We start from the raw sequence: 22410 nt of genomic DNA on the forward strand, positions 1-22410 counted from the left end.
ATGACTGCACCTTTTTTTAAACAACAAAATAATGGCTGATTCGCGGTCTGTTGAGGCAGTAGAGATGTTCCTCTCATTGATATCCGAGGAGCGGATCCAGCGAGAGTTTGATTGGACGACGCAGAATGAAAAGGTTTTTCAGGAAGTTACTCAGCACAGCTGCAGAGGCAGCGCAACTATAACAACACGTCTATAATTCTTCCCATTCTAAAGTGGTACTTAACTGCAGTGGAAACACAAACCAAGCCGTAGCATGCAGTGGAAAAGCACCAATATAGGCCAAACCTAGCTCTGACAGATGTGATGACAAAACCCTTGCTAGCCTTCACGTTTATTCCCACAAACCTCAGTTTATTCCTTCTTGTCCTGGTGTCTAGGTCTTTGCTTTTTGATTGCCCTTCTATATGAGTTATATGTATACCCACCTGTGCCTTCAAGTACGGTCAGGACTTCACTAATCAAGACTTTGCTTCCTCAAGACTTTGACAGCTCTCAGCTTCTTGCTGTGTGATTTTTAGAGATGCAACATTTATCTACTCCTTATTTTTTATAGTGGCAACATCTGCCTTCAAGCTGCAAACTTCACTTCTGCTTCAATTGTAGTTCAGACAGCAGCTTTGTGTTTACTCTCAATCTGACCATGTCCACATTGAGTTTATCAGCTCCATTAGTATGCAAATCAGTTGAGCTTGCCAACTTAGCTTGGTGATGGAAATGTCACATTTTAGAGATCCCTGGAAAACAATCTCTTGTGTGCAACAACAGGTTAGTTGCTAGGGAAGAGTTTGGTACTGTGAATGTCCTTGTGGTGCCATCAGCCACTTTTTGATGGAAAGATGGCGAAGACATGGACTAGACGAGCAACTGCCATCGAGATGAAATAAGATTAGTAACAGTTAGCTTCCTCCAGGTATTATAAATCTCCTTTTTTGGCTACTGTACCTGTAAGACTTCTTTATAAACGTGACCTCTATGTAGTGTTGATTTTGTCAGCCAGTTTTTATTTAGTCTTAGTCCTGGTGTCAGATGTTCTTTTTAGTTATCATATTTTACTGCTTGTCCTGTTTTTGTTCCGGTCAAATTTTAGTTGACTAAATGTCTGAGCGTTTTAGTCAATGAAATCTTTTCGTCACATTTTCAACATGTATAATGGTTAAACATACATTTTTGTTTGCTCAAAATTAGAATCAAAAAGATTGTTTGAGAAATTTGAGATGTATTTTTACATTTCAGGTATTGTACTTTCACCAATAAGCACAAATCAATAGAATGTGGACCAATGGTTTATTTTACCTAGTCTAGGAGGGCTGTCAAAAAAAATAAAAAAAAATAATGGATTTTTGAATATTCGTCGAATTAAAAATAAAAATCCACATTCGAATGCAAAAACGTTACATCTCAAGGTTTTAAATGAAGAAAGTACTCTTTGTGATTGGTTTTTGGTCCTTTGTTTTAAACTATACATTCATGAATGATGCTGTTTTGTTTCTAATCGTTTAAGCAAATTTATTAATCATATAAGGCTTATAAACATTATTTTAAACATTATGCACTTTTATCAAAGATAGTCGTGTTATTTTATTATGCTTTGAAGAAACGTGCATGTTACTTTGCTCAATGCGCCCACTTGTTGCCTCAGTAGCCAAAAGCTTTTTTTTTTTTTTACAAAATATTTTTTTTTGTAAAAGTAAAAAAAATTAATTTAGTTTTTCAGCCTTTTTGACAGCCCTATAGTCTACTGTACTGATTTATTATAGGCTATTTAATATATAAATTAATATCAAAGACTTGCAAAAACTGTAAAAAACTAAAATATTTGAACAGTAAAATTCCTAATAGTAATTCAAATTACAAATTGCAATGTTTCTCTATTAAAACAACAGCGGTTTAATAAGTGCATTTGTTCGGCAACCACGACCGCTTACGTAATAGTCACAGTTACAGTCACAGTTATCATTTATTGACCTTCTTATCGTTAGGATACAGTATCCCAACTAGCTAAATTTTGTGCCGAGGCATGCTAAATGGATGCTTCACTATTAATGGCGATTTATAAAGTCCATCGAGATCACTCATTCTCGCTATCTCGCTTACCAGCAGATGGTCTTTCCTCCTCTGATCAGTGACCACATGAACTCTGACCTGCTTTTTATCAGATCCAAAGTTTTCATTGATCTTTTAGAGTAATGCAAGGAATCAATGCTCCAGTTATGCTTGGGATGACGCTCCCACTTGCTTTCTATGTGGTCTTATGATACTTACATCAGTTGTGATGCTACTTCACCTGAACCCACAATAAACCCAAAACAGTTTCTATTGTCGGTGACTAAATCAATAGATACTGCTAGAGAGGAAATGGCATCAGAGGCAAAGAACCTGCATTTAGTTTCGCTTATTTTCCCCTTTGAATACCACTGGTCTTAGTCAGTATTTCTTGTAGAAAAATGTGTACCATGTTTTCACCCTCTCACTGACCCTTAGAATGAAATCTGCTCTCTATGCTACTGTATCTTTATCATTTCTATATGTAAATGACTTGTGTTATTATAAAAGCTCTTCGTGTCCCAGCCGAACAAATGCACTGTACATATAGCAACAGATCTGAACATGCTCATGTTCCATAAGTCACAGGACAGACTTCATTTACTATAAACTATGGCTGCACCTTCTTAAATGTTCGCACGAGTCCGTTTCTTCGTGGTTCTGTATGCTAATGTGCGTCAATGGAAATTCTAGCTCGGGGAAGCTCGCGGTTAAATCCCAGGCTGGGATTCCCAGCTATGTTGAATTATTTTATAGCAGTTCCCTTGAAAAGACGGCTGTGCCTCCAGGCTTGTGTGTACTGCATGAATATCCCCTGATCCCAGCTAGCTTTCAGTTCCCATGTTTGAGAGGTCAAAGGAGTATTTATGACTTCCTTGAGTCCAGCTCTCTTGGGAGGAGCGGGTCCACATGGCCATCCAGCTCAGACAGGTTCTGTGGCTCAGGTCTTTATTAATCTGCGTCTCTAAGCACAAAGAAGCTAGAAGGGACTTGATGTTTGTGAATGGCTCATTGATGTGGCCCCCGCAGGCCCATTGTGTTTGGACGGCTGTAAGTTTTATGTGTACCGATCTGTACGTACTTTGGCTCCAAGCTTGTTCAGAAATGGCTCACTGTGGCTGAGCATGAAACAGAGGCTGAAAATCAGTTTGCCTGCTTGAGATATCCACTGAAAGTAAGTGCTGGTGATGGGAAAGAGAGGGAAAATGGCCACATCCTGAAGTTTCATCTGGATACCACAGACTCTGTCATGCACTGTTAAGACTCTTCAACCAGTTTAATGTGGAAATAATAAGCCATTTGTAGGTCGACTTGTGAAGAGTATAAACGAAACATCAGAAAAACTGGGCATATTGTTTTATGTCATTCTTACTAAAACTGTCGTGTTTAAACTTTGGCTGATGATTGATACATTTTCAAACAAATAACTGCAATATACTATTTAACTGTGTTAATAAATGTTACAAATATTGCACACGGGTAGAATGCCATTTTAATACAATTTGAAATAGTAATACTAATAATACAAAAAAATGTATTGTCATGTTATCATTTATAGAAATAATAATAGTACTAATATTATATAACTATGTATAAAAATAAGAGAGAATTTTTCTCTTTTAGTACTACTACTAATATATTAATATGTAATAATAATATATTAATAATATATCTGTGTGTATATAAAATGTAAAATTTCACTAGACGTTTCTCTTATTATTATTTTTATTATTATTATTATTAACATTCATAAAATATATTATTATTAATAATACTAATAACATAACATATTAAAAACCGTAAAATAATTTTATGAAATGTTTCTCATCTATTTTTATTTATTAATAATAATGTAATATTTTGTAACAATAATAATAATAATAATAATAAAATGTAAAATATATAAAATAAATATTTTAAATAAAAATAAATATAGTTTCTCTAATAATAATAATAATGCTGTTATCAAATTTGACATTTGCTAAATGTAATATTTATAATATTCACTTAAAAACATTTTTTTTTTTTGACTGGTAGTATGTGACTAGAATTTGAAGTGCAGAGTTATGGTTATCACTTTTATATGAACATTTTAAATAACCGCGCAGACCAGTAGTCTTCAGCTAAAATTGCCTGAGGTCCAGTAATGAACCCTTCTCACCAGCTGAGGTCCAGAAAAACAAATTGAAGGGGTTTTACCAGACTGGGGTATTTGCAGGATATTTAAGCTCAAATTTAAGCCTTTTTAAGATCTTTTTTAAGACATGCTCATATAAAACTACTATGACTGTGAAAAGCATGATTTACAGTTCAGATGCAGGTTTTTCACGAAAACAAAAGGTGTTATAAAACGATAAACTTCACATTTCAGCCTTGAAACTTCTGAACTTAGCAACAGTATCAACTCATGGCGTTCTGAGCTGACCTTAATGTGCCTGATACAAATGAGATTCAATTATAAAACGGTGTTTGGCATTTATTTATTCCAGTGTCAAGTCTTGGTGGTACCCGATTCTGTCTGTTGGCGACCCCTGGCGTCTGTCTGGACTGGATGTGTGTGAGAAACAGCAGAGCTGATCTTTTCTGAGGGTTTGCTCGCTCCCATCCAGGCGAGTCACGGCCGAGCGTACGGACCTGTTTATACTCTGCCGCATCTTTCATGTCTCACAGAAGCTGGAGGAACTCGCCTGAGCTTTTGAGAGAGTGTTCCTGCAGGCTACACAATGTAGTTTATGTTCAAATATGCGCAAGCATTTCCCCGCAGCAGTGTTAGCACTGACACTTAGCCTGTGTGTGTTTTAGGAGATTATATACGAGCGTAGCGCGGTTAGCTTGTGAGCCGTATGTTTGCTCAGGCTGATACTGACCTGCTGGAAGGGCTTTCTGTTTGATTTCTCCTGTGTTAGTGTGCACTCGAGTGTGTGTGTGTGTGTTAGTACAACAGAAGTGCTCATCCTTGTGCTTAGTATTGTTTAATGTAAACATCAGAGCTGAAACAAACCTGCTCAGGTGCTTTGAAGCACTGCTTGTGTGTCTGTGTAGGATCAGTGCTTGTCTGCACGCACGGAGAGAGAAGATTTGCGGTAACGAGATTGTCCAGTTTATTTTACACTTCTAAATCATTAATCGTGTAGCCTGAAGCTGTATGCGGACAGTTTTTGAACCTGAACGTTCAGACCATGCAAGTCAATGGAGATTTCTTATACATCCCAATGATTGTTACTTCAGATCTGAATTTTATTTTTAATGAACCAATACTTTAATTTAGCGAGTATGCATTAAACTGATTTAAAGGTGACTTTAGAAACATTTATAATAGCATACATTTTTTTCGAACAGATATGTGCAATAGGTTTGTGGGAAAACTTTCTAAGGACTGATGGGAAATCTGTAGATGCATACATCTGTGCTTGTGTCTTGTGTTTGTAGGTTTAAAGACGTATCTGATCTCGGGAAGGAAGATGGGCTCGCACTGTGGCTGTTCCCAGGTCAGTCTGGGTCGAGACTTCAGCGAGATGTTGAGCCCGTCCTCAAACACACACACTCCAGATCACACACACCGCGTCGCCGCTGAACCGCTCTCGCACGACAAGGTACAGCCCTCTCTCTACACACACACACACAGAGAGAGAGAGAGAGAGATGCTGTGTTTCAATTACACATGTGATACACTTGAATTCTCATTTCAAAACTTTCTTCAGTTCATTTTCTTCAATTGAGCTATTTGTTCTCTTTCTCTCTTTCGCAGCCTGTGTGTACATCATGTAGCATCTCTGTAGCTGTTGTTGACAGTCCGATAGCCGATGAAGCAACTCGAAATGGCTGCCAGGATGAACCTCGAGACAACAGCAGCAAGGTTTAAAACAAAACTAACAATGATGAATGCACAACACCCAAGAACCCGAAACTATTTCAGCAGGAGTTCGTCAGCAGACACTGAAATGCCAGTCATTCGTGGCCGTTTATAGATCTATAGTATGCAATATTGATGTAAATAGGAGTATAACATCTCAGCTAAGAGTTTTAATACACCTTTAGTCCTATATAAACATTAGGAGATGGCAGATTTGAAATGACTTCACCAAAACACTGCTCTTTTCCAAACTAAATATTGAAGTTCAATCAATTAGTCAGCCTTATAAATGATTACTGGACGAATGGTTCTTTTTGATGAGTCAGAAACCTACAGCATGACCAATGTAGTCCAGTTCATGCACAAGTGAATCTTTTGATCCCATAAAAAGGAATGAATCAAACACATACAGTGTGGCCTTTGTAGTCAGATTCCCAAATAAATGACTCTTTTAAGCTAGTTCTTTATAGTGATGAACAGATTCCTGAACAAATGAGTCTTTTGAATCGGTTCTTTTAAGTGAATCAAAAACACACAGTGCGGACAGTGTAGTCCGATTCCCAGACAAATGACACTTTTGAGTGCATTAGAACTGATTCCTGAATGAATGATTCTTTTGAACTGATTCTTTTGAGTCAGTCTGAATTATAGAGTGTGGCCAGTGTAGTCTGTTTCTGGACGAATGACTGTTTTGAACTGCTGCTTTTTATGAAATCAAAAAATTCCTAAACGAACTAAGTCTTTTTGTGATCTGCATTTGAACCACTTGCTTTATTTTTATTTTGAAGAATGAGAACCCTACAGCACAACCAGTATTGTCCGATTCCCGAACAGATCATTTTTTGAACTGATCAAGTGCAGTCTGAATCCCAAACGAATGACTCTTCTGAGATAATTCTGCTTCTTTTGCACAGTATCCTGTTGGCCGTAGCCCTAAAACCCTGAACGGGCTGTTGAGTCCTCAGTGTGAGGAACAGGCGACGGTCAGCCAGTCGTCCCTGTGCGACAAACTCCAGGACAGGAGCTGGGTAGGAAGTGTGGCCACCGTAGGAGGCATGGACCACTCAGCCATCCTCCCACTGCGCTCCAAGAACTTTAGGGAGAAAAGCGACGTGCACTTTGTGGAAGTGATAAAGGGAGACAGGTGAGGAAGAGAAGATGAATTTGAATCATCTTGTATTTCAGTAGTTCATTTTCACATGGTTTTCTCCATAATGTCTTTGTTTCAGTCTGATGAAGGATTACTTCTTCAAACCGCCCATCAACAAGCTAAGCCTGAACTTCCTTGAGAAATCTCTGGAGTCAGCTTATCGCACCAGCTACCATGCTGAGGTACCTGCCTGGGTTACTATAGTTCACTCTAATTAATTAATTATTAATTATATATATATATATATATATATATATACACAGTCGTGGCCAAAAGTTTTGAGAATTACATAAATATTAGTTTTCAAAAAGTTTGCTGCTAAACTGCTTTTAGATCTTTGTTTCAGTTGTTTCTGTGATATACTGAAATATAATTACAAGCACTTCATACGTTTCAAAGGCTTTTATCGACAATTAAATGACATTTATGCAAAGAGTCAGTATTTGCAGTGTTGGCCCTTCTTTTTCAGGACCTCTGCAATTCGACTGGGCATGCTCTCAATCAACTTCTGGGCCAAATCCTGACTGATAGCAACCCATTCTTTCATAATCACTTCTTGGAGTTTGTCAGAATTAGTGGGTTTTTGTTTGTCCACCCGCCTCTTGAGGATTGACCACAAGTTCTCAATGGGATTAAGATCTGGGGAGTTTCCAGGCCATGGACCCAAAATTTCAACATTCTGGTCCCCGAGCCACTTAGTTATCACTTTTGCCTTATGGCACGGTGCTCCATCGTGCTGGAAAATGCATTGTTCTTCACCAAACTGTTGTTGGATTGTTGGAAGAAGTTGCTGTTGGAGGGTGTTTTGGTACCAATCTTTATTTATGGCTGTGTTTTTGGGCAGAATTGTGAGTGAGCCCACTCCCTTGGATGGGAAGCAACCCCACACATGAATGGTGTCAGGATGCTTTACTGTTGGCATGACACAGGACTGATGGTAGCGCTCACCTTGTCTTCTCCGGACAAGCCTTTTTCCAGATGCCCCAAACAATCGGAAAGGGGCTTCATCGGAGAATATGACTTTGCCCCAGTCCTCAGCAGTCCATTCACTATTCTTTCTGCAGAAGATCAATCTGTCCCTGATGTTTTGTTGGAGAGAAGTGGCTTCTTTACTGCCCTTCTTGACACCAGGCCATCTTCCAAAAGTCTTGGCCTCACTGTGCGTGCAGATGCGCTCACACCTGCCTGCTGCCATTCCTGAGCAAGCTCTGCACTGGTGGCACTCCGATCCCGCAGCTGAATCCTCTTTAGGAGACCATCCTGGCGCTTGCTGGACTTTCTTGGACGCCCTGAAGCCTTCTTTACAAGAATTGAACCTCTTTCCTTGAAGTTCTTGATGATCCTATAAATTGTTGTTTTAGGTGCAATCTTAGTAGCCACAATATCCTTGCCTGTGAAGCCATTTTTATGCAACGCAATGATGGCTGCACGCGTTTCTTTGCAGGTCACCATGGTTAACAATGGAAGAACAATGATTTCAAGCATCACCCTCCTTTTAACATGTCAAGTCTGCCATTCTAACCCAATCAGCCTGACATAATGATCTCCAGCCTTGTGCTCGTCAACATTCTCACCTGAGTTAACAAGAGGATTACTGAAATGATCTCAGCAGGTCCTTTAATGACAGCAATGAAATGCAGTGGAAAGGTTTTTTTTGGGATTAAGTTAATTTTCATGACAAAGAAGTACTATGCAATTCATCTGATCACTCTTCATACCATTCTGGAGTATATGCAAATTGCTATTATAAAAACTTAAGCAGCAACTTTTCCAATTTCCAATATTTATGTAATTCTCAAAACATTTGGCCACGACTGTATATGTGTATATATATATATATATGTTAAAAAAAACACATTTCTCATTTTTATTTGGTTTAACTTAATGCTTAAAAACTAAAACTGAAATAAAAATGACTAAAGTCTGTACAGACGTATATTAAAAAAGCTACAAAAAATTATGAGAAACAACAAAACTAATCAAAGATTAACTAAAATTAAACTGAAATTATGAAAATTAAAAACTACTTCATCTATTAAAAATTATTTCAACATTTCTCATTTTCGTTTGGATTAACTTGATGTACTAAAAAAAAGACATAAAACTAAAATAAAATTATTCAAAACTGTATCAACTATGAAATATGAAAAGTGAAAAATAAAAAAATAAAAACTAATTCAAAACATGAATAAATTTTTTTTATTTTTGTTTAACTTGATGCACTAAAATAAAATAAATTAAATTAATAAATAAAAACTATATAAATAAATGACAAAAAATGACACAAACTCTACAGTTACTAAAACGTTAACTAAAATTTAAAAGAAAACTGGAAAAATATAAAAATATAATTTTTTTTATTTAAGCTAGTTTAAGACATAAAAATAAACTATACAGACATTAAAAAAAACCCATGAAAATAACAAAATGTGCAATAAAATACAAAAATGTTAACCAAATTAAAATAAAAACTGAAAACATAAAAAATAAAACATTAAAAATATGAATAAACTAATGTATGTAATGTTATGTAACTATAATAGCATCTCAGTGATGTTAAAATAATAAAACACTAGCACACAAACACACACACACACTCCTGCCTAAGAGAGTATGTGGATCTCCATACGATCACACATGGACCTCTTCTGGTTATTCCCAGAAGTGCAGCCTCATCACATCAGTGTCTAATCGTGAGTTTCATCATCTGTGTTTCCTCCAGGTGTTGAATCAGGTGCCGGTGCGGACGTTTGCCAGTCCAGTCTTCAGCTCGCTGCTCGATGTTCTGCTGTCTTGTGCCGTTTTCCTCGCCCTGACCTTTGCCTGCTTCCTGTATCCCCTTGTTACAATGGAGACGCCCCTGGCAGCCACACTCTGTGTGGCCATCACAGCCGCTCTGCTGGAACTGGTTTCTCTCGTTCTGTCCATTCGGTGATCTGTCATTACCTTTGTACTACTATATTTAGATCAGTTTTTCAATCATTTATCTCTCTCTCTCTTAAAGTGACTTTTTTTTAAGTCTGACATAATGTATAGTATATATAATGATTTAACAGTGAAGTTTAAATCTTTTAAAATAAATGGCTTGAACGATGTCTCCATCTTTCTCCTGCAGTATGGTGTTTTGTCTGGACGATGTACAGAACTGTACCCGCTCTCTGTTGAAGCTGGTGTCTGGCTGGCTCCTGCGTCATGTGATCGGGGCTGTGCTCGTGTCACTTCCTGCGGTGTCCGTCTTCTCCCACCTGGCTTACAGTCTGCAGATGCCCATCCAGGTGAGGCCTTCCTCCTTTTGCTGCCGCTCAAAGGTTTGGGGAAATGAATGCTTTAATTCAGCAAGGATTCATTAAAGTGATAAAAAGTCACTATAAAAACATTTATCATGTTACAAACTTTCTAATCATTAAAGAATCACAAAAAATGTTATCACTGTTTCACTAAAATATTAAGCAACTATTTAAACATTGATAATAATCAGAAATGATTCTATACAGTATGCTTTGAGGCTTTTATATTTGTATGCACTTTATGCTGTCAATCTCATTACTCAGTCTAAGTGCACAGACAATCCCGCAGCCCCAGTGTGTAAATATGTATCTGTGATTGGTTGACTGTTTAATGTGTGCTCTTCTGGTTGTGTAGGTGACCATGTTCCTGTGCTGTGCTCTCATTATTGCTATTATCCAGTACTGTAACTTCTGCCAGCTGAGTTTCTGGATGCGCTCCGCTCTGGCCACCGTGGCTGGTGTGTCTTTACTCATCCTGCTCTACAGTGCCACCACCAGGCCCAGGTCAGACATCCTCAGCTTTTGTTACCTGTTTGGCTAGCAAAGTATCAACAAACTTTACCATTATAAACTTAGTGTAATCATTTGATGAAATTAAGATTTACTCACTCTCAGGCCATCCAGTTTGTGGATGAGCATGTTTCTTCATGGGAACAGATTTGTAGAAATTTAGCATTATCACTTGCTCACCAATGGCTCCTGTGCAGTGAATGGGTGCCGTCAGAATGAGAACAGTTGATAAAAACTTCACAGTAATCCACAAGTAATCCACACCACTCCAGTTAGGGCTGGGCGATATATAAAAAAAAAAGATATCTCGATATTGTCAAAATTTTTACGATATTCGATATATATCACGATATGTTTGCATTTGCATTTAAATAATAAAAAATAAAACATGATTTTCTTTTGCCCATTAAAAAAATAATAATAATATTTAGATTAAACAGCTAATTTAAGCAGTTAAAAAATCTAGACCAAGAGATCACTTACTGCTTTTTATTAAATGAATACATGTAGGCCTATATGTAACTGAAGCAGTGCAAATTAAGTAACAGTTACAGAAAGTGCATTCTGTCAACTTTTTAGTTCATGCAATTCACAATTTAAACTATGCAACTGGGATAAGTATTTTATTTTAATTTTTTTAACAAGTTTTTAAGCTAAGAACACAAGTCTGTCAACTGTCTGTGGTTTTAAGAGAAGCTCTGTGGCATGAAACTATGTTCCTGCTGACACTAAAAACCCTCTTAGATGGGGAGCTAGTTGCTGAAGCACATAGCTATTTCTTATATATAAATATATATAAATGAATACCAAAGACTTTTGCATTCTCTCTGTCTATATTATGGAAACTGGTAAACATATCAGTGAAATTCCCCAATAGTAATTCCAAATGGCCATAGCCTATGTTTCTCTATTCAAACATCAGCGGTCGAGTAAGTGCATTTATTTTGCGATCACAAATGCAAACAATACAGTTGAGATCTCACGACAGAACACAGACCGGCTGAATGACGCTTTCATTAGATCGCTCAATTCCAGCTTGTTAGTGTTTTCAGATCATCGTCGGCAGCTCTTCCGCAATGAGGAGTGAGCACGTGCACATGGTTGCCAGATTGCTTAAAATAAGCAAACACCGGGCAGAAAATGTATCCTTGTAACAGTGGAGCTCTGATTCGGAGATTTAAACTCTTGTTATCTGGCAACCGCTATCATTAAAGCTCTCGTAGTAGAGGGGCGTAGAGCAGTCAGCAGTTACAGGTTCCTTTGTCGGACATTCGGCGCGTTCTTTTGGGAAAGTATGCTTGAATTTGAAATATTCGATATTCCCGATATATTCAAATTGTACATCGACGTCAAAATTATTCCGATATTATCGCTAATATTCGATATATCGCCCAGCCCTAACTCCAGTCCATCCGTTAACATCTTGTGAAGAGAAAAGCTGCATGTTTGAAATAAACAAATCCACAATTTTAAATTCGAAGCAATGCCTTCGAACCATAATATTGCTTTCTCCAGTGAAAAAGTTCTCTGAATCAGGAGAGAAATATGCACAGATCAAGCACCATTTACAAGAGAAAATTGTCCAAAATGATGTTTTTATCAGTCGTTTGAACTCATTCTGACGGCACCCATTCACTGCAGAGGATCTGCTGGTAAGCAAGTGATCGTAAATGGAGCAAATTTCTCCAAATTTCTTCTGATGAAGAAACAAACTCATCTACATCTTGGATGTCCTGAGAGTGAATCAGTTTTCAGCAAACTTTCATTTTTGGGTGAACTATTCCTTAAAATTAAAACTGACTACATTATACTTTTAGAACATTGTATGGTTTTGTGTATTTATTTATTTTTTTGACTCATGACTGTTCATGATGGTACATGTTCACCAGTACTGAAGAAATCCATCCGATACCGCCCAAGACAACAGAAGTGTGTCTGTAAAAATCATTTAATAAATAAATTAAATTTTAAAGCAATCAATTCCACAATCCCCCACACAAACCTACCATTCAGCTTCCATAGAGTGAATTTAAAATGCCTGCTTCTCTCCGGTGTACATGAATGGTTGCTGTAGAGAACTCTGATTTATGATGATAACTGTTTTCTTTTTGCAGTGCCACTGACAGTTTTCCAGCTTCTAGGTGAGTGTTTTATCAACTTATGTCAAGAAAACTATTCCTAATACCAACTCTGATTTGAGCTGACATTTGTAAAATCGTTAAGATTTTACTTTTTGTATGTGAACATGTTAACAAAATGTTAAAATATGATGCACTTAAAATATCATGAAATATGCAGGAAGTAACTTTATTGACATTATTAATATTACTCAAACTAAAACTAAAAGGGGTCCTTTAATCTTAGTCGAAATTAAATAAAAATTCACCATATATATTTTCTATTATACACTATTTTCTAATAATGGACCACCTGAGTTTCAAGTCGTTCTAAATGCAACAAACCCACATAGAAACATGTCTCGTTGCTAGGAGACATATGACAAATAATAATAATATGAATTCTAAAATATCTTTAAATATCAAACATGACTGAAATCCTGACTGAATGGACTCATAGTCTAAAGATGAAAATTATAGTCTATGCCCATCAAACACTTTCCGATTTTATTTATTTTTTTATTTTTTGTGTGTGTGTAAAATCCATCAAGTTGGATTCCTGAAAATCTGCAAGCTGACTCTGAATTTCGGTAACTCGAATGGCATCCCAATGGCAAATTTAGGCAAAAATCTGTGCAATGGTCATGTAGCGTATTCCAACATTTAATCTCTGGTTAATGCATGCTTAAATGTCTACTTATAAAGACAAGGTGACAAGTCCACCCATCCCTAGCACCATTCATGGTGGAAGATTTAAAACCTCTTAAAATTGAAAAGATATTTTTGAGCACCTTCTATTGTTGGTGTCATTATTCTGTAGAACACACCACTCAAATCTGAAATCTTTTTCTCTTGTCTTCAGGAACATGAGTAACCAGAGTGTCGAAGTAGATCAGACAGGTGAGTTGGACTCTGCGCCCACAGCTCTCGACCTGCTCGTCCTAGAGACCGTACTCTCCTTCTTCCTCCTGCTGATGCTGGTTTGGTTTCTCAACCGGGAATTCGAGGTCAGCTACCGCCTGCATTACCACGGGAATGTGGAAGCTGACAAGCATCGCATCAAGATCCAAGCCATGCGAGATCAAGCGGACTGGCTACTGCGTAACATCATCCCCATCCATGTTGCCGAGCATCTGGAGGTGAACCAGAGTTACTCTAAAAATCACGAGAATGTCGGAGTCATCTTCGCAAGTATTGTCAACTTCAGCGAGTTCTACGAAGAGAGCTACGAGGGCGGGAAAGAGTGCTACAGAGTACTTAATGAACTCATCGGAGACTTTGACGAACTGTTGCGCAAGCCTGCATTCTCAAATGTAGAGAAGATTAAAACCATTGGTGCCACCTACATGGCAGCGTCTGGATTAAATGGACAGCAGTGCCAAGAGCAGCCACACCCGCACGCCCACCTACGTGCCCTCTTTGACTTTGCCCTTGAAATGATGCGCGTGGTGGATGATTTTAACAAGAACATGTTGGGTTTCAAGTTCAAGCTTCGAATTGGTTTCAACCATGGGCCCCTGACTGCCGGTGTCATCGGCACTACCAAGCTGCTTTATGACATATGGGGCGACACGGTCAACATCGCTAGCCGCATGGACAGCACGGGAGTGGAGTGCCGCATACAAGTTAGCGAAGAGAGTCACTGTGTGCTTAACAGAATGAACTACACCTTTGATTATCGTGGCACTGTAAACGTGAAAGGAAAAGGGCAGATGAGGACTTACCTGTATCCACAAATGAACGAAGGCAGATCGGGGTCCACACAAAGCCTGGAACAAGGCCAGGTGGATGGCACACTTGCCAATGCAACAACAACAACAACATCCGCTGCACCACTACACCCCCCATCCACCCCTCCCAATGTTGCCTCAATCAGTGGCCACGGTGTGCCTCAGGGCCGTGTATTAGGCCCGTCTCAGATTACAAAGGCGTTACACCAAGACACTAAGGACAATTCTCCTGTCCAAGAGCTCACAGAACAGGATTACGAGAGTCCTTATCAAGCACCATCACTAAGTGGTACACAACTTACATCAGTAGCACAACTATACGCACCATTAGCCAGACCAGAGACATCTTTACAAGGAGAGGAAGATGAAGCTGCAGATGAGCGTACAAAGCTCAGGGCAGTGGAGTGATTCAAGTTTCCTCCTCACATCAGCTGACCTTCTTTAAGAGCTAATCAGCAGTTAATTTTCAGACTCTACTTCTTTCAAGGGGCTTTTCTGACCACAACTGTTGGAGTTCCAACGAGTAGCATTAGCCTGTATAGAGAATATGTGTTGATAACGTGACCTAAATAGAAAAATGGATGCTCTGAGCATCTGCTGTGTGGATCACAGTGTAGCACAGAGTAGGGAAATGGATGGAGTTTATATTTCTGATGTTCTCCAATTAGTTTTTTTTTGTTTTGTTTATAAAGTGCCTTCACAATATGTAAGATCAGTCAAATGAACAAATGAAAGAAATGTTTGAACAAATATATCAGCATGGCTTTTTGAAGAGATGTGGACAGTGAAAATGCAGTTTTGTTTTGTAATGTATTACACCTCTAATGCCATAATCATTTTTTTTTTCATTTATTTCAGTATTTCTTTCTCGCTCAAAATAATCAAAAACGAGCCAGTTGCTAATTAGAAACTGGTTGTTTTAAGGTTATTTCTAATGAACATACAGTATAGCAGTCACAAGGCAAGGGTGGATAGATATAGATGAGCTTCCAGCACTTCTGTCCACAATGCCAATATTAATATCCAGTATATATGTCAGGAAACAATGTAGCTTTTATCGATGGGAGGTAAAATGTCTCACGCACAATAGCACCCTAAACTCATAAAATGAGGGAAAACGGCACAATCAGCCTTATTTTTTAAAATGCAATCAAAAAACATGGTAAAAACCATGCTGTGCACGCTCTCCCCTTCATTAAAGGACACAAGGGCTCGAGATTGTAATGCATTAGGAAAATCAGAGTATAATGTTTGTGTTTGGAGGTTCAGTGCTTTTTTTTTTTTTTGCATAAAATTTTGCCACACAATTTAGTGTTTCTCATTGCCTGAGGGAATGTCCTACAGGATTCAAAATTAAATTAACAAACATATATATATTATTTTTCTTAGCATGGCACTCAACAGTATTTAAGGATCTTAACACAGCAGAACGAGCACTGTGTTTTTTTTTTCTCCACTAAATATATCCAGTAAACTTCAGCCAGCGAAGCCTTCAATGAAGTGTTCAGTTGAACAGATTTTGTAGCTGAATTGTTTATCAGTGCATTTAAATTAATTTCATTCAGTGCCTCAAACTTTTTCATATTCGAATCAGTTGTTTTTCACTGTGATCATGCCACCAGAGTCGGAGTTGGTATTGCCATAGTTTTTATTGATTTCACTGCACTTGTGATACCCGTTCACTCCATGGCCTTGAGGTAGAAGGTTCTTATGTCGCCATATTTGGCGAGCGGCTTGCAATTTTGTTATAATACATTAATTTCTGCCTACTCTTTTACAAGATTTGTATTTGATAGTTTTTGTGTGTGTGTGTGTCAATTGTTAAGATTTTGACCGCAGTTCTTCCATTTTTTTTTTTTCAACATTTCTGCAGAGATCTGATTTTCATTGCTTCTCTCCAACTGATTTATTTGTCTCTGATGAGTTCATAACACTAGATAATCTAATATTCTGCAGTAAATCTCGCGATGTGTCTTACATTTCAATCATCAGTCGAACAAAGCAATTTTAGTTTCTCAAAGCAAGTCCTTTTTTAGTCTGCATCCTCTACCGTCATGTATAGTGAATAAGCTTGGCTCTGAGGTTTGAGGAGGACAGATTTCTTTCTTTATTTCTGTTTACACAGCGATCACTAGTTTGTTCTCAAAAATGGACAGAATCCAGTGCCTTTTTGTTCTCTTTTTCCCTCTCAGTCGTAATAGCAGGTTGCTTCAGAGTCAAACTATCGGGGGTCTTTTGATGCTGCAAATTTCACACCTGCAATTTTATGTTTTTGTATCATTATTATTATTATTTCGTCTTTGATGTGAATTATAATTCCAGCCTTTTTTTATGTACACTGTGTATCTTTAAAATGGAACTTTTCGGGATGGAAAAGGGATTTGATTTTGCTGTTAATTGCTTTGTGGTGCACTGCTTTCCAGCCAACACATTCACCTTTGAGTTCTTGCATCACTCCATTGGCTAAAGAAACCCAGTGCTGACAGTATTGAATTATAATTAATTGTGCATATTGTATGTGGTTTTGTATTAAATGCATTTGTATTTATTGGGGCTGTGCATGAATTGGTGTGCAGCCACAGAGCCTAATATCAAAAGGGCATATTTATGAAAGGGAGCCACTTAAAGCAAGGAGAAATGGGTTTTTGCACTCAGTTTCAACTGACATAAGCACCGAAGGCCTAAACTCTTGAAAAGTGCCTCCGATTCAATTCTACTAAAGTTTTATGATATTTGAAATCAACTAAAATGGAAAATTGTGAATTTGATCTTGTTTTATGTGATTGTTCCCACGTGAATCACACTGCTTCACTCTTGTTTTTGTATAAATTTGAACAAATCTCAATTGGTTAAGAGACGTATTTGAGTGCAAATCTAAAACCAAGTTGTTTTGGTGCTCAAGAGTGTTAAACAAATATGCCCTTAAATATGACTTCACATGCTTTTATTAACTGTGCATTAGTTATTTTGTGCCATTTATGGGAATATGTGTATACCAAAGATTTTTAATAGTGTGGGCGGAAGCTGCAAGACAGATATTTTTGTAGCTGTTGTTTTTTCCCCCAGCAGCACAAGTTCATCAATCATTTGTTCTTATGCACATGAAACACAGCGGGTATTGATATATTAGCCATTATATTCAGGCAAAAAGCATAATCTGTATACATTTGCACAGTGCACTCACTTTGTATGTACATACCATGTATTGTTTCATTTGATTTTTATGTTTCAAAGTTGATAATACATGTGCATGTGCCAGATTTGGAGAGTAGAAAAACAATGAAAAGATAACCAGAAGCGGCATGTGTCTGTTTTATGTGTGAAAGAAATGGCTGTTTTTTTAAATGTTTATTTTAAATCATGATTAATCATTATTATGAATGTTTCAAATGGATAATATCATAAGAGATGTGTTTTATGAGGGCCAAAATATAATTCAAGACCAGAAGAAATACAAAAACTCTCCGAATATAAACAATTAAGTGTTTCATATTTGAAATTAATAAAATTTGCACTGCTTAAATTAGCTTAAATGTAAAACTAGTTTCGTCCCGATACGATTTTGTCTATATGTAAATAAAGACATGCGTTAATGAGAGTCCAGTGCTGATTTGTGATCGTCTCGCGCCTCCAGCGGCCGCTCCGCGCGTTCAGAGCAGGTTTGACGTAGGGCGTGATCGCGCTCGCGCGCCCCCGCCCCCTCGACTCCGTCTATTTGGAAAAGAAAAAAAAAACTTTTTTTGTATCGAAGGAATCAACAGCCGCCATCTTGTCTCGGCTCGGAATCAGGATTTCTATAGAGCATAATTTTGTATTTTTGGACGCGGCGCATCCAGATCGAGCTCTGACGACACCGTGCAGCGGACGATGACGCCTTTATATAGCCGCGAAGGAATTTTTGGCGAAAAATCCTGTATTTGATCTGCGTTTGTCGGCCACAAACCCCTCGTCTATCTGATTTCCCCTTCAAGAGCGGCGCTTGCGTCCGTGTTTCGCTCCGAGCTGTTATTATTTACCAGACGCTTTTGGAGGACAGACAGCCCCGAGGACACTATTTTGCAAAAATATCTCATTTTCATGCAACCGTGCATTTTTACACGCAGCCAAACGGTTTTTGCAAGGAAAAAATCGACGTCAGAAAATGGATCGCGTGTCGTTGCAAAATTAACGACACTTGCGCGCGAGGATTCCTGTGGATATCTAATGTGGGATTTAACGTTGAATTCGCGGAAAGGAGGCGTTTTCTCTCGGTAATATAACGATGGTAATGTGGGTGTTGGGTGTTGGATTATCATGGGGTGAGTGGTGGTGGCGACGCGGGGCGCTGTTGCTGCTTTTTTGAGAAAATCCTCCGCCGAGCCGCTCCACACTCCCCAAAAGTAAGCCAACATCTGTTTTTCTGACGAAAGGATCCTTCACTTTGAATTTCTCCCCACGAAATTCAACCAGAAGCTCTTTTTTAACCGCAATGGCTGAGAAAGTGCTCGAAAGCGGCCCTCCCAGCGCGAAGCGAGCGAAGCTGACGGCACCTGCTCCGGACGCCTCAGGTAACAGTCCCAAACCTGATAAATACTCCTCTGAGAGACTTTGTGAAGCACCTTTATTCACGCAGCTGTCAAATTAGTCCAGGGACTGCCCACTTAGCTTTACTGGTCGCTTACTTCACCCCGACATGTAACGTTAATCATTTAGTCCCGCTCATGTTCAAAACTCGCATGACAGTAAAAGAGAAGCGAGCTTTCATACAGTGTTTAGATATTGTGTGCTTTACAGAAGTCAGATGTTCGAGTTTTTGCATACACGAGGGTGGATAAATAATAACAGGTAACTCCACCGATGTACTGTTTTGATATATTGTACATAATAACATCACAATGTATCCAGCGTTTAGGGAATCAAGTAGTAGTTATCGATCAAACCTCTGTGCACGTGAAAACCCAACTGCTGTCCTTCTAATAGAACCAGATGAGATTTTTGTAACACATTGCATCAATCCGGCCATAATATTCATTCAAGATCAGTTTGTTGAAAGCTGGAAGTGCAGGGAAGGAAGCGACAGCTCCATGCGAACGTCCCGGGACAGTTTCTGTAAGCGAAAGTTTTAGTTTATGGTCGCTATGATACGGTTATAAATGTGCACGCAGTTATTATTGCTTTCTAGGAAGTTCACGCATTAGTACGTTAAGTTTCACCATTTGCATTTAAGTCCCTTTTGTTAAAAACAAAAAATTAAATGTTTTATCAGCAGCCATGGGTTAAACGTTGCTAGCTTTTGTTAAAAGCACTTTTGAGGCATGTTAATTAATCGCTCATAAAGCTAATATTCACAGAAAAGGCGTTTTTGTTTCTCATGGAGCGTAGTTTTTGAGGTCACGTGACCAACCCTGTCGCGTTACAAAGCGTAAACAACCTAAACAAGATACAAACGTATTTAGTGCACTTTTGAGACTTGTTAAATGCGCATGGCTGGCCACTCGGGAAGCCAAACTAGTGCTTTGTGAGTTAGCTGAAGCCTCTCAGTTTGTCTCAAATGTGGCAAGCACTCCTGCTTTGTTCAGTGGGATAAATTTTGCTCAAATTATGAGCATAAACGCAATCCATACCGAGTTCAGAAATATGCTGTTCTGCGGTTTATGTGCTCTCTAGTCTAAATAGTTAATTGTGTGCTTAGACTAGTAAACCTAGTGTTTAACTAGCACTTTGTTGTATTAGCTTGTAAACCTGTTACTTTTAGGCCTGTTTGAAGCGTCACCTCAGCTGTCATTAACCACATAAATGGCTGTAGTGTCCATCACCGTGTGCATGCTACAGATTTGCATCATGCGTGTGATGACTAGTGCTCAAATGTGTTAAAAACTCGACACATACAGGTTGTATGAAGTTCAGCATCCCTTCCTTTACACCAATCAGCATGTAATTTGACTGATTATTAGGGTTGCAGGATAAATCTCATGCGTTTATCATGCACCTCTTGTCAATAAAGCCGGTTCTGTGATTAGTAGTAAACCTCCAGCATGTGCTTTCAAGTGACATTTACTACGCAGAGCCATAGTTCACTGACAAGCTACGCAAACAGCTTTCATTATCGCAGGTGATTAATCGCTGATAATGAACGCGGTATTTATCGTGCAGCCCTACTGGCAGCTAGTGTGTTTGTAAGTAAACTTGAGCTCTGTTTAATAGCTGAGAAGTCTTGTTGCACCTGTAGAGACCTGTTTCTCTAGTTTCTATGCTGTTCATTCACAAAGTAGTGCTTGTTGGACCATCACAGGCTACAGCATCTATCTTGCCTGTGTGCGTTCAGGCTATATTACTTCATGATATAGTTATTTTGACAGGTGAAGTGTATAATTTGTTTCAGGAAGTATGGAGTATCCAGTTGCATTCGGACTTGAGCAGTGCAGGTATAATGCCTGTAGCAGGGACGTGCACAGACATTTTGAGGGGCAGGGGCTCAAGTGAAATAAAGGGCACTTCTCATAATGGGTTTTTTTTTTTTTAAACAAAAAAGTATATATATATATATATATTAACGCAACTCTGACTTCCTTTTAAAAAAAAATAATTTAAAAAGTTAATTAATTTTATCTTCCTCAAACTCACGCAATTGTTTTATTTTCAAAAGATGACTACAAAATAATCAGTTCACAGAAATCATGGTCTCCTTAGTATTCACTATAGCAGTAAAGGAAAGCATTCCACAATGTGCATGTTTTGAAAACATTTTCTATGCTACTAGTTTCAAGTATATATGAAGAGTTCAGATGCAAAAGCCTCTAAGTGCCATCTGAAATTTTCTTATGAGCCCTTTTTTTCAAGCTCGTATTTAAGTTCAGTAATTTAACTTAAATGACAATTAATAGGTAATTTTAGTTGCCAGTAATGTGAAATAAGGGAACATAAACATACAAGCTTGATAAAAATGATCATTATTGAAGGAAACTTCAGATGGCACTTAGAGGATTTTTCATCTGAACTCTTCATATTTAGAATAACCTAAATAACTGCATCAAACAGAGGGGCGTGTTTTACTAATAATTTGTTTATTTTTGCACAAGGCACTACATCGTTTTAATTATTTTGGTGTTATCAGAATACATAACACTTTATAATTAAACTTACCAAAATAATTGAGTAAAAATTCAATAAAAGCCAATGCCATGTATGTATTTGTGGTGGTATGGAATACTATTTTATAAAGGTTTCGAGGAAATAAAAAAAGTTAAATTACTTAAATAGTTAATTTATAAATATTGTTATTTTTAAAGTTTAATGTTAACTTATTTCTACTCAGTTTTATTAATGTACCAGATGCAGTTACTCAGATTTACTACATTTTTTAGAGTGTATCCTCCATCTGTTTGCATCTGTAGATTTCTTCTAAATTCACCAATTAAGATTTCTAAATTTCAGGTGGAAAGACTCTTGATGTAACTGGGGACGTTCTGTATGCAAATTAGGCGTCAACTAGTTAAAATGCGCACATTTGCATCTAATTGACAGGGAAATGCAGGTAAATAGGATAAACAAAATAATTAAAGCATATCACCTGGTGGTGATATATGCTTATTTTATTAACTTATTTTATTACATGGCCTGGTTGAATTACAATGTAGAATGCGGTCTGTTATAACCAACAGACCGCTGTGCGGAGTATAACAGACCATTGCCATGAAAAACAGAGCGTTGCTATGGACTCACAGGATTCTAACCGTACAGA

General features: G+C 37.9%; 2 protein-coding genes across 6 annotated transcripts in view; both read left to right on the plus strand.

Annotated features, from left to right (window-relative positions):
• Positions 1-15643, plus strand: part of LOC132131656 (adenylate cyclase type 9-like) — a 29321-nt gene extending 13678 nt beyond the window's left edge. The window contains exons 2-10 of one of the 2 annotated variants that reach the window (XM_059543718.1): positions 5473-5636; positions 5792-5899; positions 6811-7040; positions 7126-7228; positions 9769-9977; positions 10162-10321; positions 10689-10837; positions 12958-12984; positions 13823-15643. In XM_059543718.1, coding sequence (XP_059399701.1) covers positions 5473-5636; positions 5792-5899; positions 6811-7040; positions 7126-7228; positions 9769-9977; positions 10162-10321; positions 10689-10837; positions 12958-12984; positions 13823-15098 — 2426 coding nt within the window. In that variant the 3' untranslated portion in view covers positions 15099-15643. The remainder of the gene's footprint in view (positions 1-5472; positions 5637-5791; positions 5900-6810; positions 7041-7125; positions 7229-9768; positions 9978-10161; positions 10322-10688; positions 10838-12957; positions 12985-13822) is intronic. The other variant, XM_059543719.1, reaches the window with a different exon arrangement.
• Positions 15644-18406: 2763 nt separating this feature from the next.
• LOC132131444 (CREB-binding protein-like) overlaps positions 18407-22410 on the plus strand; it is a 52794-nt gene continuing 48790 nt past the window's right edge. For 2 of the 4 annotated variants that reach the window (XM_059543464.1, XM_059543466.1), the window contains exon 1: positions 18407-19237. In XM_059543464.1, coding sequence (XP_059399447.1) covers positions 19159-19237 — 79 coding nt within the window. In that variant the 5' untranslated portion in view covers positions 18407-19158. The remainder of the gene's footprint in view (positions 19238-22410) is intronic. The other 2 variants (XM_059543467.1, XM_059543465.1) reach the window with 1 other exon arrangement.

This window comes from Carassius carassius, chromosome 48, assembly GCF_963082965.1.
Source record: "Carassius carassius chromosome 48, fCarCar2.1, whole genome shotgun sequence".
Classification (NCBI taxonomy): Eukaryota; Metazoa; Chordata; class Actinopteri; order Cypriniformes; family Cyprinidae; genus Carassius; species Carassius carassius.